The sequence below is a fragment of the Lepidochelys kempii genome, chromosome 10 (assembly GCF_965140285.1).
Source record: "Lepidochelys kempii isolate rLepKem1 chromosome 10, rLepKem1.hap1, whole genome shotgun sequence".
In the NCBI taxonomy this organism is placed as follows: domain Eukaryota; kingdom Metazoa; phylum Chordata; order Testudines; family Cheloniidae; genus Lepidochelys; species Lepidochelys kempii.
This window is the reverse complement of record NC_136389.1, coordinates 37,995,123-38,012,923: the sequence shown is the minus strand read 5'-3', so window position 1 is coordinate 38,012,923 and position 17,801 is coordinate 37,995,123. Positions and strand designations below refer to the sequence as shown.

General features: G+C 47.0%; 1 protein-coding gene across 9 annotated transcripts in view; it reads left to right on the top strand.

Annotated features, from left to right (window-relative positions):
- LOC140918468 (uncharacterized) overlaps nt 1–17,801 on the top strand; it is an 85,906-nt gene that overhangs the window by 9,031 nt on the left and 59,074 nt on the right. For 2 of the 9 annotated variants that reach the window (XM_073362935.2, XM_078854617.1), the window contains exons 2-8: nt 7,165–7,284; nt 11,447–11,530; nt 12,484–12,560; nt 13,097–13,402; nt 13,904–15,065; nt 15,385–15,563; nt 16,705–16,839. In XM_073362935.2, coding sequence (XP_073219036.1) covers nt 14,549–15,065; nt 15,385–15,563; nt 16,705–16,839 — 831 coding nt within the window. In that variant the 5' untranslated portion in view covers nt 7,165–7,284; nt 11,447–11,530; nt 12,484–12,560; nt 13,097–13,402; nt 13,904–14,548. The other 7 variants (XR_013636412.1, XM_073362932.2, XM_078854618.1 and 4 more) reach the window with 6 other exon arrangements.

The following is a 17,801-nucleotide window of genomic DNA, read 5'->3' as shown; positions in this document are numbered from 1 at the left end:
GAAATTCTGTGGCCTGCATTGTGTAGGAGGTCGGACTAGATGATCATAATGGTCCCTTCTGACCTTAATATCTATGAATCTACAGTCAGTACTGTAGATGAAAACATCATCCAGGTAAACTGCTAGGAAATCCCCATACCCTTAAAGACTGTGTCCAGCAGCCTCTGAAATAGGGACAAAGCACTTGTAACCTCAAAAGGTATAGTTGTAAATGGAGCTGTTACACAAGGACTTGTGCTGTTGCCCAGTGCTACCAGAGCTGTTCTGAGGTGCATTTCTATGCAAGCCTGACCAGTCCACTCACCTGCATTAGTAGGAGGCTTTCCCAGGTGTGTAGTTACTCAGAAATTGATGGTAATATTTCATTTTTAAAGTCTTTTTCGCCCTTTTGGTTGCAAGAAAACCTTCCAAATATGAATCAAGTAGAAACCAGCACAGTGCTGTCGTCTTTAGGTCTGCTGTTGCTGCTCAGAGCTTTCCCAAGCTGCTGCAGAATGACTGGAGTCTTGCCAGTTTTTGCTGATGCTATTTAGAACCCTGTGGGAAAGCAGCAAAACTGACAAGAACTGGTCAGGGTCACTCTGCCATTGCCAGGAATACCTGAGCAGCTGGGGGTAGTAGGACCACTCACTATAAAGGAGGCTGAGAGAGGGGTATAGTAGCAGAATGCCCTCTAATTACTCTGTTTTCAGCCAGGAGATCAGAATGGAGGGACACATAAAGAGACTGCACTTCTCTTCCAGCAGCTGGAGGGGAGAGGGGTGGGTTTCCTTGGATTTGTAAATAAAAATGTGTGACCAGGATCATAGAATCATAAATCTGGAAGGGACCTTGATAAGTCATCTAGTCCAGCCCTTTGCACTGAAGCAGGACTAAGTATTATCTAATTCTAGACCATCCCTGACGGGTGCTTGTCTAATCTGCTCTTAAAACATCCAATGATGAAGATTTCACAACCTCACTAGGCAATTTATTCTCGTGCTTAACTTCCCTGATGGGAAGGTTTTCTTAATGTCCAATCTCAATCTCCCTTGCTGCAATTTAAGCCTATTAAGTCTTGTTTTGTCTTAAGTACTACAGGAGAACAATTTATTATCCTCCTCTTTATAACAATCTTTTATGTACTTGAAGACTGTTCTCCTGTCCCCTCTCAGTCATCTCTTCTCCAGACTAAACAAACCCAATTTTTTTCAATCTTCCCTCATAGATCATGTTTTCTAGACATTTAATCATTTTTATTGCTCTTCTCTGGACTTTCTCCAATTTGTCCATATCTTTCCTGAAATGTGGTGCCCAGAACTGGACACAATACTCCAGCTGAGGCCTAATCGGGCACAGAGTAGAGCGAAATAATTAGTTCTTGTGTCTTGGTTACAACACTCCTGCTAATACTTCCCAGAATGATGTTTGCTTTTTTTGCAACAGTGTTACACTGTTGGCTCATATTTAGCTTATGATTCACTATGACCCCCAGATCCCTTTCCGCAGTACTCCTTCCTAGACAGTCATTTCCCATTTTGTATATGTGCAACTGATTGTTCCTTCCTAAGTGGAGTACTTTGCATTTGTCCTTATTGAATTTCATCCTATTTACTTCAGACCATTTCTCCAGTTTGTCCAGATCATTTTGAATTTTAATCCTATCCTCCAAAGCAGTTGCAACCCCTCTCAGCTTGGTATCATCCGCAGGCTTTATAAGTGTACTTTGTATGCCGTTATCTAAATCATTGATGAAAATATTGAACAGAACCAGACCCAGACCCAGAATTGATCCCTGCGGGACCCCACTCATTACGCCCTTCCAGCATGACTGTGAACCACTGGTAACTACTCTCTGGGAACGGTTTTCCATCAAGTTATGCACCTACCTTAGAGTAGCTACAGCTAGGTTGCATTTCCCTAGTTTGCTTATGAGAAGGTCATGCAAGACAGTATCAAAAGCTTTAACTAAAGTCAAGACATACCACGTCTACCACTTCCCCTCTATCCACAAGGCTTGTTACCCTGTCAAAAAAGGCTATCAGGTTGGTTTGACATGATTTGTTCTTGACAAATTCATGCTGACACTTACTTATCACCTTCTTGTCTTTAGATGTTTGGAAATTGATTGCTTAATTATTTGCTCCATTATCTCTCCAGGTACAGAAGTTGAACTGACTGGTCTGTAATTCCCTGGGATGTTCTTATTTCCCTTTTTATAGATTGGCACTATATTTGCCCTTTTCCAGTCTTCTGGAATTTCTCCAGCCTTCCATGACTTTTCAAAGATAATCGCTAATGGCTCAGATACCTCCTCAGTCAGCTCCTTGAGTAGGATGCATTTCATCAGGCCCTGGTGACTCGAAGACATCTAACTTGTCTAAGCAATTTTTAACTTGTTCTTTCCCTCTTTTAGCCTCTGATCCTACTTCATTTTCACTGGCATTCACTATGTTAGACGTCCAATCACCACCAACCTTTTTGGTGAAAACCGAAACAAAGAAGTCATTAAGCACCTCTGCCATTTCCACATTTTCTGTTGTTGTTTCCTCACCCTCTCATTGAATAACGGGCCTACTCTGTCCTTAGTCTTCCTCTTACTTCTAATGTATTTGTAGAATGTTTTCTTGTTACCCTTTATGTCTCTAGGTAGTTTGATCTTGGTTTGTGCCTTGGCCTTTCTGATTTTGTCCCTACATACTTGTGTTATTTGGTTATAATCATCCTATGTAATTTGACAGAGTTTCCGCTTTTTGTAGGACTCTTTTAATTTTTAGATCATTGAAGATCTCCTGGGTAAGCCATGGTGGTCTCTTGCCACACTTTTTGTCTTTTCTGTGCAGTGGGACAGTTTGCTCTTGTGCCCTTAATAATGTCTCTTTGGAAAAACTGTCAACTGTCTTCAATTGTTTTTCCCCTTAGACTTGCTTCCCATGGGATCTTACCTACCAACTCCCTGAGTTTGCTAAAGTCTGCCTTCTTGAAATCCATTGTCTTTGTTTTGCTGTTCTCCCTCCTTCCATTCCTTAGGATCATGAACTTTATCATTTCATGTTCACTTTCACCTCAGCTGTCTTCCATCTTCAAATTCTCAACCAGTTCCTCCCTATTTGTCAAAATCAAATCTAGAACAGCCTCTCCCCTAGTACCTTTCTCCGCCTTCTGAAATAAAAAATTGTCTCTAATACACTCCAAAAACTTGTTGGATAATCTGTGCCCTGCTGTGTTATTTTCCCAGCAGATGTCTGAGTAGTTGAAGTCCCCCCATCACCACCAAGTCCTGTGCTTTGGATGATTTTGTTAAAAAAGCCTTATCCACCTCTTCTTCCTGGTTAGGTGGTCTGTAGCAGACCCCTATGATGACATCACCCTTGTTTTTTACCCCTTTTATTGTTATCCAGAGACTTTCAACAAGTCTGTCTCCTATTTTCATTTCAACCTCAGTCCAAGTATATACATTTTTAATATATAAAGCAACACCTCCTCCCTTTTTTCCCTGCCTGTCCTTCCTGAGCAAGCTGTACCCTTCTATACCAATATTCCAGTCATATGTATTATCCCACCAAGTCTGTGATGCAGCTATGTCATAGTTGTTTATTTACTAGCATTTCAGGTTCTTCCTGCTTATCCCCCATACTTCTCGCATTAGTATAGACATCTAAGATACTGATTTAATTTCCCCTCCAAGTTCTGTCTTGTCTCTCATTTGTCCCTGCTATAACAGCCAATGCTCTCCCCTCCCCTCCCCCCATAAAAAAAAATTCTGACCCTTCTCCCAGGTCTCCATGTTTTTGACTTACCTGTGGGCTTTGGTCACCTGTCCCTTCAAACCTAGTGTAAAGCCCTCCTCACTAGGTTAGCCGGTCTTTATGCAATATGCTCTTTCCCTTCCTCGATAGGTGGACCCCATCTCTGCTTAGCAGTCCTTCTTCCTGAAACAGCATCCTGTGGTTAAGGAACCTGAAGCCCTCCTGGCAACACCATCCTCGCAGCCAGGCATTCACCTCCAGGATGCATTTGTCTCTGCCTGGGCCCTTACCCTTGACTGAAGGATCAAAGAGAACACCACCTCTACTTCCAACTCTTTCACCCTTACTTCCATAAAGTAATATGCATAAACATCCGATGAAGTGAGCTGTAGCTCATGAAAGCTTATGCTTAGATAAATTGGTTAGTCTCTAAGGTGCCGTAAGTACTCCTTTTCTTTTTAGGGAGGTATATGATTTTATGGTATACCTCCAAGAATGAGTGACTGAGTCTCCCTGCCCTTGTTAAATCTCTCTATAGACAGGCCTCTGCATGGCTGCAACACTTTTTTTAGCCAAGTGATCTGCAGCTCAGCAGTGCTGCTCCTTGCACGATATATTGGAATTGGAAAAGGTTCAGAAAAGGGCAACAAAAATGATTAGGGGTATGGAACAGCTTCTGTATGAGGAGAGATTAATAAAACTGGGACTTTTCAGCCTGGAAAAGAGACTACTAAGGGATGATATGATTGAGGTCTATAAAATCATGACTGATGTGGAGTAAATAGGAAGTGTTATTTACTCCTTCTCATGACACAGGAACTAGGGGTCACCCAATGAAATTAATAGGCAGCAGGTTTACAACAAACAGGAGGAGGTATTTCTTCTCACAACGCACAGTCAGTCTGTGGAACTCTTTGCCCGAGGATGTTGTGAAGGCCAAGACTATGACAGGGTTCAAAAAAGAACTAGATAAGATCATGGAGGATAGGTCCATCAATGGCTATTAGCCAGGACGGGCAGAGATGGTGTCCCTAGCCTCTCTGTGCCAGGAGCTGGGAATGAGCGACAGGGAATGGATCACTTGGTTTTACCTGTTCTGTTCATTCCTTCTGGGGCACCTGTCATTGGCCACTGTTGGCAGACCAGATACTGGGCTAGATGGACCTTGGTCTGACCCACTTTAGCCATCTTGTGTCAGTGGCTGCCGGTGTGCTCTGAAGAATTCCCCACTCAAACAGCTGAGCCAGGTCCCATACCTACCCCGCTAATTTGGGGAACTGATGCTAGGGCCATCATCCTCTTGCCCATCCTGAAAGCATGCAGTATATGGTAGCCAGACCATCGTGTTGCAGTGCTACTCTCTGTTTTCAGGGGAAATATGTAGGCTCTGATTCTTCCCTCGCTCACACCAATGGAAATTGGGAGTGACTCCACTAAAGTAAAACGATTTACACCAGTGGCAAACTGCTGTAGTGAGCTCAGAATCATACTAGTAGCCTTGTGTACCCTAGGGGAATAAAGTGTTATAAATTTATCAGAAGCTGTAAATACAGAAGGGAGAAGTAAGTTTATCCAGATGTAAAATTGGCAGCTGGATAAGTACCCCATAGCTATCTGGGAATCTGGAATTTAACTCCTTGGGTCACCAGGGCTGCTAGATGACTTTAACACAAAATATAACTGCTGACATAAAATGCGTATGTCCAGTCAGCTGTAAAAGGTCTTGCAATAAAGTAAACTTCTCTGACGGATGAAACTTGGAAGTTGCACAAAGGCAAGCTGTTTTGAGTGTTACAGGTGCTTTTCATCCCAAAAGGATCCAAAGTGCTTTACAGAATATGGCTCCCAGTTTTGCAGATGGATGTGTGTGGCAGGGATCCTTACTTCCCCCATAAAATCCTGTTAATGTGGCTCTGCATGGGTACAGGGTTTTGCCTGCACATGCCTGATTGCATGATCAGGCCTTATCTATTTACAACTGAAATGCAGCTCTATGGAACATAGCCTCGTAAGTGAAAAAGAGGGGTGTTTTGGTCAAATACACTGTGCCAAAACTCTGCTGTTAAAAAGGGCCATGGGACCTTTAATATCCATCTAAAGTAGACAAGACCTCTGCTTTGTAGGATTTGAAAGACCCACACAGTGTAAACTATATGGAGTTCTTCTACTCTGGAAACGAGAGCTGTGTCAGCAATTCCAGGGACTCTGTATATTTCTGCATGATACTAAACCTGTTTTCCAGCAACATATTTGATTTCGGCTTAGAATGTATGTCATTGGCCGTGATGAGTTTCAGATGCCAGGGGGAGTGGGAACACTGGAATCCAAACATGGCTTAACATCAGACAAGGTGTCCTACGTTTAACAGTAAATGAAATCACTAGTCAGTGATGCTTCCCTAGCCTCCATGAATAAGTGGCATTGTCTCTAACAGTGGGACCACAAAACCAGACTAGAGGGAGTTTTCTAATGGAAACTCCAGCAAATTCAAAACTGCAGGTCAGGGAAGCCACCTTCTTTTTAAAAAGTTTATTTTCTCTGTTCCAAAAAGAAAAAAGCTAAGAAATTAATGAACCTCTGGAAGGATCATGGTGGAGGAGTGTAAAGGTCTCTTTAATAAATGTGTAACTCAGTCAGTTGTGTTACGTAACCTTTGTGCCCTGAGCAGCCGTAGCTCTGTCAGCAAAAATGATGTGGAGAACTCAGCCCTTGCAAATGTGCAGCTTTTTTGATAAAGAAAAGCTGGAAGCATGCAGAGGGATCAATATAAACAAAGGCTAAACAGAAAACAAGGCAGATCAGAGCTGTTAAAGTACAGACTCGAAATACCTAGGTTATTGTCTAGTGAGGAAAGAGCAAGCCTGTTTTCCTCTCCTGAGCAGGAGCAGTAAAATAGCCAGAGTCTTGCTGTGCAATTTGTATAGTGCACCTAAAACTAGCCAGAACAGAATGGGATCTACAACCATTCGCCTCCTGTTTGTTGGTCTGAATTTGGCTCAGTTTAGTAAGGAACCAAAAATTGTTACCATCTGACAGCTTTGCAGTGGCTTGTGTGACATCTGTGGGGCTTGGTCCAGTATCTAGTGCACAAGAGCCCACATTCATAAACCACCATCACAGAACCAATTACTGTAGTCCTGTTAATCTTTGCACAAAGGCTAAAGTCTAAATGGAACACGGAGAATGACCTAGCCTCTCATCCTTAGAGGCATACACTCACCTCATCCCTGAAGAATATTGACAGGGCAGTATGGAAAGAGCTTGCACTACTGTTGTCTGTGCTGCACTCTTTCCAGAGAGGACTCCAGTCCGCAAGGATGTCATGTTGGCAGCTTTCACAAGCAGAAAGTCACTTGAAACTACAACCAACTGATCATGACTTTGGAGCTTCCTGGTCAATGGGAAATCTAAATGCTGATTCAATTACTTATTACAGGCGCTGGTAAAACAAGAGTAGTCCAAAGGTGTCTCCAAAGAATGAATGCCTGAGTCATCTGAAGCTAGCCCCAAAGTGAATTCTCCATAATGTGTTGGGGGGAGAGAGATTCCTACCCAGGTACGTTTGGCTGAACAGGAGTGGAACTAATGGTAAAGGCAGGCAACTCTCGTGCACTAATGACCGGAAAGAGAGGCCCCTGAGTGGGATAGTACAAAGTGGGAAGCTTCTCCAAGGAATTCGGAAGCTGTGGAATTACCAACTCTACTGTTCCTCCTCATTGTTCCCTGTCCCTGTTCATGCAGGGAGTCTGGATAAATCCAATGCATGAGTTGTTAGTGGCTTAGTCAAGACCATGAGTTATCCTGCTGTGGGGAGTTCTTGCTGATTGGCAGATGTCTTTGGACTCCAGTTACTGTAAGAGGTGTGAGCCCTGCAGCAAGGGGAGTTAACTAGATGGTGCTAGAGCACACTTCTGTGACTGGAGTTCAGGTCTTGTTGGTTAGAAGATACTTGAACAGAGTAACTGTTCCCCCATCTAGAGCAGGGGCTATTGACCTTGGGGGTGTGAACTGGTGTTAGGGAGTTTTGCAGCCATTCTGCTCTTCCCATATTGCTAAAGGGCAGGGAGGTCCGAGTTACTAGGGAGGGATCCTAGTATGGCAAAGGCTGACCCTCTCTGGTCTGAAGCTAATAATGGCATGTAAGCAAGTCCTTGTACAAAGAGGGGCGTTTGGTTTCCCTCCGCTTTCCAGTGAATAGGACCAAGTGCATACAACAGTGTGTGGATGGTTTTTAGTTGTAAACAATTCCAGATTGGAATATATTCTACACCTCTTGAATCTAGTTTATTCCTCTTGGTCTCACAAAGGAGGGAGTAAAACTCAGAGGGACATGGTGACTGCTCTGAAATTAGGTTCAAGGAGACTCCATTTCTCCCTGTGGCTTTCCCTGGATAATATGCAATAATCGCTTGCCTTCTTGGCAGACCAAAGGATCTGCATTAATAAACACATGCCAGTCTGGCAACAGCTCATGAAAAGAGCTGATGTTCACTTTGTGGCTGCCACTTGAAGTGGTTGCCTTAGAAATGTCCACGATAATGAAGAAGCTTGCTAATATCTCTTGTTAGGAGAAAACCAGGCATGCCCTCTAAGCCAGGGGTTCTCAAACTGGGGGTTGGGACCCCTCAGGGGATTGTGAGGTTATTACATGGGGGGGGTTGCGAGCTGTCTGCTTTCACCTCAAACCCTGCTTTGCCTCCAGCATTCGTAATGGTGTTAAATATATAAAGAAGTGTTTTTAATGTATAAGGAGGGTCACACTCAGCGGCTTGCTATGTGAAAGGGGTCACCAGTACACAAGTTCTGAGAACCACTGCTCTAAGCCGAGTAGTGTTACAAAAATGCTGGGGGGAGGAGGGATGATGGAAATGACTCTGAAACCAATGCTTTTAAAAAAAGCCCTGTGTGCTGCTAACAACAAAGTGTCAATACGTTAATTCTGGGTCTTATCCATCCTTGCCCCTCTCCCCTCCACTTCTTGCTTTGCTCCCACATGTCCCACCTGCTCCTGATGCCAGGCTGTCATAATGAGCCTGGGTTCTCCATCATTAAGGCAGCTAAATTAGAGAACAACACTTTTAAAACAAAATAACAGCAGTTGATCTTATCAGAGTTCCCTGCAGGCAACTAGCTGGCCCAGATAACACTGGGAGAATAGCCAGGTCGCAGGGAAGGCAAAACTGGCTGCCTGCTACTACTGTTCATTGTGATAGCAGTGCACATGTGAGTGCACGCACCCCCTCATTCCTTTTCTCCCCTTCCCCAGGCCAGCGCGTCTGACCTCATAGCCTCTGTAGTCTGGTTCTGCGGCCCACGTGTGGGAGATGGGGAGGATTCAGGTGGGAGTCTCAGATTCGTAGGATCTTGGCCCTGTGGTCTGAGGAGGACCCTCAGAGCAGCAAGCAGCATGTTGTGCAACTGGCCCCTGTCCCAGCAGCACCCTGAGCCAAGGCCCACTGAAGTCAGTGGAAATGTGTCCATTGAGGATAGTAGACTTTTTAATCATTCTGAAAGGAGAAGCTGGATGTAGGGAGCTTCTTACAACAACCTTGGGTCTCACCAAGATGAGAGCTGGAGGAGGGATGTGCAGGGGAGATGGGCAGCGTCTGGGAGTTGTATGGCTATCTTGGTGGTGGGGCAATGCAATTTAATTGTGGGGTATCTTTCTTGACAAGCTTGAGATCGAGCATACAAAGCTTTGGTGGTGCTTTGGTCCAATATAGTCTTAATCAACCCCTGCTCAGATAAAAATCCAAGCCTTGCACTCTTAACTTGAGGGCACCCAATACTGGTGACTTGGGGATTCCTCTGCACCCAATTTCACCTCACACTGCCTCTGTAGGTGAGCCCCTTGCTAGAGTATTTCCTCTTCCCCTTCACTTGTGATGGTTTATTCTGCTGTTTTGGGTATTACCTCTAGAGTCCCTGCCTGAGACTGTTATGATGGGTATATGGAAGATCTACACTTGTGTGACATTCCCCTCTGGTGTTATCTGGAGCGGTGATCTGCTACGCCACTCCAATCCTTGACTCTGGGAGCTAGCCTTACCCTGCTCTGCTGTGAGAACCCCCACTCCTGGGCTATTCACGCACAGCCTCTGGCATGTAAGATGCTCCCAGCTACTTGCAAGCGAATGACACAAGCCAATACTTCCGGTTCCAGAGACAACCCTGGGAACCTCCATCTTGCAGTGTCCAGTTATGATTAAGTTACTACTCAACGGGTAGTGATCAATGGCTCCATGTCTAGTTGGCAGCCGGTATCAAGTGGAGTGCCCCAAGGGTCGGTCCTGGGGCCGGTTTTATTCAATATCTTCATAAATGATCTGGAGGATGGTGTGGATTGCACTCTCAGCAAATTTGCGGATGATACTAAACTGGGAGGAGTGGTAGATACGCTGGAGGGGAGGGATAGGATACAGAAGGACCTAGACCAATTGGAAGATTGGGCCAAAAGGAATCTGATGAGGTTCAATAAGGATAAGTGCAGGGTCCTGCACTTAGGACGGAAGAACCCAATGCACAGCTACAGACTAGGGACCGAATGGCTAGGCAGCAGTTCTGCGGAAAAGGACCTAGGGGTGACAGTGGACGAGAAGCTGGATATGAGTCAGCAGTGTGCCCTTGTTGCCAAGAAGGCCAATGGCATTTTGGGATGTATAAGTAGGGGCATAGCGAGCAGATCGAGGGACGTGATCGTTCCCCTCTATTCGACATTGGTGAGGCCTCATCTGGAGTACTGTGTCCAGTTTTGGGCCCCACACTTCAAGAAGGATGTGGATAAATTGGAGAGAGTCCAGCGAAGGGCAACAAAAATGATTAGGGGACTGGAACACATGAGTTATGAGGAGAGGCTGAGGGAGCTGGGATTGTTTAGCCTGCAGAAGAGAAGAATGAGGGGGGATTTGATAGCTGCTTTCAACTACCTGAAAGGGGGTTCCAAAGAGGATGGCTCTAGACTGTTCTCAATGGTAGCAGATGACAGAACGAGGAGTAATGGTCTCAAGTTGCAGTGGGGGAGGTTTAGATTGGATATTAGGAAAAACTTTTTCACTAAGAGGGTGGTGAAACACTGGAATGCGTTACCTAGGGAGGTGGTAGAATCTCCTTCCTTAGAGGTTTTTAAGGTCAGGCTTGACAAAGCCCTGGCTGGGATGATTTAACTGGGAATTGGTCCTGCTTTGAGCAGGGGGTTGGACTAGATGACCTTCTGGGGTCCCTTCCAACCCTGATATTCTATGATTCTATGATTCTATGCCCGCTGGATGCTGCAAGCTTATATGAGTTTGTCAATTTAACAAAGAAATAGATATATACCAGGCTTGTTATCACAAGGGGAGCCTCTGACACACTTCAAACCAAATGCACTGCTTCAGGTAGAATAAACAAAAAAATTTATTAACTATAAAGGTAGATTTTAAGTGATTATAAGTTAAAGCATAACGAGTCAGAGTGGTTACCAAAATAAAATAAAATAAGCACGCAGTCTAAACTCTCAACCCTATTAGACTGGGCAGCAACTAGTTTAAGCAGTTTTTTCTCACCCCACTGGCTATTGAGGTCCTTAATATACAGGTTTGTCCTTTAAACCTGGGCCAGTCTCCTCTATTGGAGTCTTGTCTTCTCAGTGTCTTGGTTGCTTGCAGCGTAGGTGGGGGCCGGAGACGGACCCAGTATGTGTCCACTTTCTGTTTTTTACTCTGTCCATGTGCTTGTAGAACACAAGTCCAGGCATGTCTGTGGGGCATTGCTGACTCTCTCCCAGCAAGGCTGAGCAATTCCCCTGGTGGGGCCTCCTGCAGGTGAGTCTTTGCATTGTAGCTCCCTTGCTGGGAAATGGCTATTGATGGGCTGTTTCACACCCCGCCTGGGCGTTGGTTACTTTCTTTGCTGTTGCCTCTGGGGAGCTAATAGCTGGCTCATTCCCACAATTTATAGCATGTTTTAGGCTGTGTCTACACTGCCACTTTCAGCACTAAAACTTTTGTTGTTCAGGGGTGTGAAAAAATAGCCCCCTGAGCAACAACATTTTTAGCACTGAAAAGCACCAGTACAGACAGCGCTTTATCACCAGGAGCCATGCTCACAGTGATAAAGCTACCACAGCTCGTTAGGGGTGGTTTTTTTTTTTTTTTAAATCTCTGGGAGAGCTCTCCCCCAGCGATAAAGCATGTCTACACTGCCCATGTCACAGCAGTGCCGCGGCAACGCTGCTGTGGCTGCGCTGTAACGTGGGTAGTGTAGACATACCCTTAATGACAACCATACTTTACAATTCTCATAACTTCATATGCAGTAATGATACACATATATGGATAGATAAATGACTTTCAGCAGATCATGACCTTTCCTCTGATACCTTATGCCATAAATATAAAGGGAAGGGTAACCACCTTTCTGTATACAGTGCTATAAAATCCCTCCTGGCCAGAGGCAACATCCTGTTACCTGTAAAGGGTTAAGAAGCTCAGCTAACCTGGCTGGCACCTGACCCAAAGGACCAATAAGGAGACAAAATACTTTCAAATCTTGGTGGGGGAAAGGGTTTTGTTTGTGCTCTTTGTTTACGTTTTGTTCTCTTTGGACTGAGAGAGGCCAGACAGAAATCCATCTTCTCCAACCCATCCTAATCCAAGTCTCCAATATTGCAAGCAGTATAGGTAAGCCAGGCAAGGCGGATTAGTTTATCTTTTGTTTTATGTGAATTTTCCTTGTGCTAAGAGGGAGGTTTATTCCTGTTTTCTGTAACTTTAAGGTTTTGTCCAGAGGGGGATCCTCTGTGTTTTGAATCTGAATAGCCTGAAAAGTATTTTCCATCCTGATTTTACAGAGGTGATTCTTTTACCTTTTCTTTAATTAAAATTCTTCTTTTAAGAACCTGATTGATTTTTCATTGGGTCTGTGTTCACCTATACAAATTGGTGAGGATTATTATCAATTCTTCCCCAGGAAAGGGGGTGTAGGGCTTCGGGGGATATTTTGGGGGAAGATGTCTCCAAGTGGTCTCTTTCCCTGTTCTTTGTTTAAAACGTTTGGTGGTGGCAGCATACTGTTCAAGGACAAGGCAAAGTTTGTACCTGGGGGAAGTTTTTAACCTAAGCTGGTAAGAATAAGCGTAGGGGGTCTTTCATGTGGGTCCCCCACATCTGTACCCTGGAGTTCAGAGTGGGGAAGGAACCCTGACACCTTACAAGGCATGCTTTATATGTAAGATCACTATTATATGAAAGTGAGGAATATGGGGGTTACAGTACACTCCCCCAAGATATAGAATGTCACAACTTGCCTTTGAACTTACATGCATCTGAGATCTTCTCTACTACAGTCAACAATTAGTTAATTGTATGTTTTTGTTTTTTTTCCCAAAGGTGAAGAACTGAACAGCTTGATAACCTAAAGGGAAGGCTCTGAAGCAGCACACAGTGATGATTTGCTCACTGAAGGTGTCTTGTGGCTTAAAGGAAAAGGGTTACAGAGCTCCAGTGTGACCCTGCCTCTCTGCTGTGACCTGCCTGAATGACCCTGCTGTACCTTCCATACGGAAGCCTGTCAGCTGGCAGTGGTAGTACTGAGATTAACTGGAGTCTGATGAGAGGAAAGCCAGGCAACTGGATGCTAGGGGTTCTGCTGACTGTACTTGTCTGAACCAGGGCAGTTCCATACCAATGAGTAATGTAAGCAGCTGCAAAAACATTGGTTAGGGTTTGAGCCACAGCTGTTGGGGTGGAATTTGACTGATTTCTGAACTGGCTAGTTCCAGCAAGTAGGGTACCACGTGCACTCAAGAACCGAAACCTAAACTCTGTCACAACAGCTCCTGGCTGGCATCCCAGCAGTTAGCAGGGTCCCCTACTGTCTTCTCTCCACCTAACCCCCAAAAAGGGCGTTCACATACTCAATACCAAACAGGGTGACTGAGTCCCATCTGATATGACAGGCCCTGGGCTGCCCAGGCCAATTGCCCTTGTTAAGGTCCTGGGATAGCACAAACAATTTTTAATAGTGACTTGACACCTGATAAATAGCACAGGGGCTTCCTAGTGGATGGGAAACATTCCTTGCTGTTTGTAAAGGAGCTTAGAGGATCTTTTTTTGTTTAAACGACAACTTTCAGAGAAGAGGCTGCACAAGGATCCTGACTCCACCCCACCCCTTTTTTCTTCTTCTGCTTATAGGCTGAAGACAGCTAGCTGAGCCCAGGGGAGTTGATCCACAGTTTGGTACGTGAGACATATGCCAGCCCTCCAGCTGGAACACTAGCAAGTTGGATTTAGCCTGCCACTTCCCCGCTCGGCATGACTGGCCCAGAATGTATGGGCTGCCACTCTCATTCCAACGGGCTGGAAGTTGAATCTCTTTCCACTTTGACAAGGGAGACACTCCACTGCAGTGCCACTTCCTTCCTGTTCCTCTCCCGCAAGGATTTGCAAGCCTGAAACGAGTAGATCATTCTATGTCTCTGATGACCAGGACAGCATCCCACAGCTGCTATCGGTCTGGAGCTGTGGTGACTCCAGAAAGGGCCATGACTACTGTAGGCAGCCCTGGGACACAAAACTAGCAGAGGCTTAACCTCTTCACTTGCACGGCATGCCCTCTTGTGTCACGGATACTAGCTCTGTTACTACCCACCAAGTACCTTGTCTCCTTAACTGGCTTCTGGGACGGGAGTAATGTCACTCGGGTCCTCGTGGGAGGAACATGGCCCAGCTGGCTGTGCTAGCAGGAGTCCCAACTAAGGATGTAGCTACAGAACACTAGCACAAAAAAGCAGATTGGGAGGGGCTTTGATCCATGCCCCTTATCCTGCCGATCGAGCGATGGGCCGCTTGGACGACCATGCCAAGAAGCGGATAGTGGAGCTGCGCAAAGCTGGGCTGAGCTTCCGCAAAATCAAGAAGGTCCTAGAGCTGGACAACATCCGGGTGACCCCGCAGGCTGTTTACCTGTTCCTCAAGCGTAAGAATGTGGAGCCGGCACAGCCTCCAGGAGCCTCCCATCTCCAACCAGCCGGAGGCCGGGGGAGTAGGAGAACGGCCATCAACCAGGCTGGCTGGGAGGACGAGCAGCTCTGGAACTTGCTGCAGGAAAATGAGACTGAACAGAACAAGCAGGCAGAGCCCAGGGGCAGCAGGCAGCCAGGTCCCAGGCCCCCAGCACTCCCCGGAAGAGCCACCATGAGCTGCAAGGAGCCACACCTCAATGACAACCAAGACTGCAAGGACAGCATCAAAATAATCAGTGTCACGTCGCTGTGCAAGGATAGTGAGCAGTTTGGGAAGGTGCCTGCAGTGCCCATGGGCCCATCTCCAGTGGCACAGCTATCCCCTATTAACAGTAAGGCCTGGCTTTCTCATTCGTTGTCCATTAGTCTTGGATAGGCCTCTCCACTTCTCTAAGCAGCCTGGTGAGTTGCCGAGCAGTACCAAGGGTCTCTGCTCATATCCCTGTTTTCCAAACCCAGGCAGGCTGGGCAGGACTTAGGCCCTGGAGCATAGCTGAGGTTGGGGGAAGGTGCATGGTGGAGCTGGAAGGACTTAGTCCCTATAGATGGAGGGGCCCCACTCCCCTGTGGGGCTGGGGAAAGGCTGGCACTCAATTCAGGGGTCTCATTTAAAGGTGCTTCTCTCTCTGGTTCCTCTGTCTGTCCATCCAGGTGATGACTGCTCTGGGATTCGGACCTCAGCTGTGGGTAGTCACCCGGCTCCACTCCCACCAGCCATGGTGCAGCAGCAGCTGAACAGCAGGGGCAGGATGTTCTTGCCACCTGCCAGGAATCCAGCCTTAATTGTGAAGAAGAAGATTGTGGACAGGGCTATCCACCTCCAGAAAAAGGTATGGGGCTGGGAGAGGTAGACTGGCTGTTCTGTGGCTAGAAACCCCTTCTCCAGCCCAGCAAGACTGGGGATCCGCTCAGGCAGCGACCCATCAGGTTACAGTTAAATTGGCCTGAAAGGGCTGGTAACGCTCCCCCCATTCCCAACTGGAGAAGGCTCTGTGGGGAACCCAGGCTCCAGTGCGCGGGAGGGACAAGGAGATCCTGGGCTTCTATGAGGTGCCCTCTCAAGTGACCTGCTCCATGGAGTTAGGTGCGGGGGACATGGGGACAGCTTGGGGGGACTGCAGCTGTCCTCATGCAGTCTGGCAAATGCAATGGGAGGCCTATGGACTTAGTGACTCAGGCCCAAGGCTCCCCTCCCCCTTTGCCTCAGCAGATTGGATTTTTGCCCACTCAGGATCCTTGAGGTCTGTTTGTGGCTCTGCATGGCCTTGGACAAATCACTTCACTTCTCTGTGCCTCAGTTATCCCTGCTTAGCAGAGGGGGAAAGGCTGCCCTATCCCATGCAGGGGAAAGTCCTTTGAGGGCAGGCATCCTAGGTACTCTCCGACCCGCAGGCTCCACCAGTAGCGTGGGTGGAAGCTTCCGCAGCTGCACTCCCCCCACTTTGGACACCATGACAAGGACTTTGTCTTACTGGTGGCCCCAGACTCATGCTGCACGGCAACTGGCGACACCTGTGCCACATCTAGAAAAAGAGAGCAGGACAGAAATGAGTTTTTGGGCTGAGCACTGCCAGCTGGACCAGAGACCCATGCTCTCTGGACTTCTAAAGAACAGGTTTGGTCCCCACAATTGCTCCAGACCCTGGCCCAGGTGGTAGCTTCTGTTCATTCTGAGGTCTGTGCTGGAGAGGAAAGAGGAGGATTGAGGGGCAGCAGCAGAGCTGAGCAGGGAGGAGAGAGACAAGGATTGCAGGAGGTGCTGCAGGTTGGCAGCGAGATGCACTGGTAGAGCTTATGGGAGGGGAGAACCCAAGAACGAAGCTGCAGGTCAGGACTGAGCCACACTTGGACACTAGTCTGCATGACTGAGGCTCTAACAGGTGCTCGTGAGCTCTAGGCTCACTTGCAGTGTAATAAGGTATCTTGAATCCTGTGCTTGGCTGATGCTTGTAATTCTCCGACATTGACCAGGCAACCATTCACAATGGGCACAGTCCATCTGACTCAACGACTGTCCTGCCCTTCTTGGTGGGAGTGCAGCCGGCCAGCCAGCCTCCCAGGGCGAACCCATCTGTCATGGCAGCCTCTATGAGCCACAGCGCACATGTAAGTACCCTAAGATGCGCTCAGTCCGTAGGCACTAGCCCATCCAGTGAATGAGCCATCAGGTTGCCATGGACACCAGGATGGATCACCACAACACATTCTGGCTGGCTTGTCATGCTTCCTTGGGACAAAGCTGTAAGCGGCATAGCCACCTGCTCTTAATGACTCTGAGTGGACGCTGATCTCTGCCAGGACTCAAATGGCAGGATACAGAGGTAACATGGGGAAAACATACAAGGCTGAGGGGCAGATTGATTTAACATTTACTGTCCTGATGGCAGCATGTCTGGGGTAAGTAGCAGAGTAATGAATAACAGCGAGGCGGAGGCAGAGTTGGATCTGAGAGGAGCCTGGTGTTCTGTATCTGCTCCACTGCTAGGCCCACCCTGCTCGACTGTTGCTCAGATGGCCAGCCCAGTCTGTGCCCTGCCCAGGAGTCTTGCTTGCAGAAGTGAATGCTGCTGATTGGGGAAAGGGGAGCATGTGCCTACGCTAATGAGGAGCCCTACTCCAAAGTGTCCCATTAGAAGCTGTTAGTGCACCCTATTGGGTATCTGGTCCCGGCTTCCTTTCCATGGAGCACTGCCTCGGCCCCACTGTGAATCTGGCTGAAGACCCACATCTTCACTAGAAGTTGTGGTTGCCCTCCTCCAGAAATGTCATGTACGTAGGTTCCAGGTTAGCAGATCAAGAGAGTCCCGCAGCCGCTTCTCTCCCTCCTCAATGAGGCATTTCCTAGCAGGCCTGAGCGTACAGTCCTTCACACTGCTTTCTGAAAAGGCATGGTCTCTTTCAGTTTTGCACACTGCAAGACTATTTCAGAGGGGCCAAGCTGAAGGTGAACTGGCACAGCTGGGTGGCGGGCAGGGCTGGAGTAGCAGTGGCATCGTACAATGGTAGATAGGATTGGAGGTCCGATCAGATCACAGAGGGATGCAGCTGTCTGATTCTAGCTCTCCTCC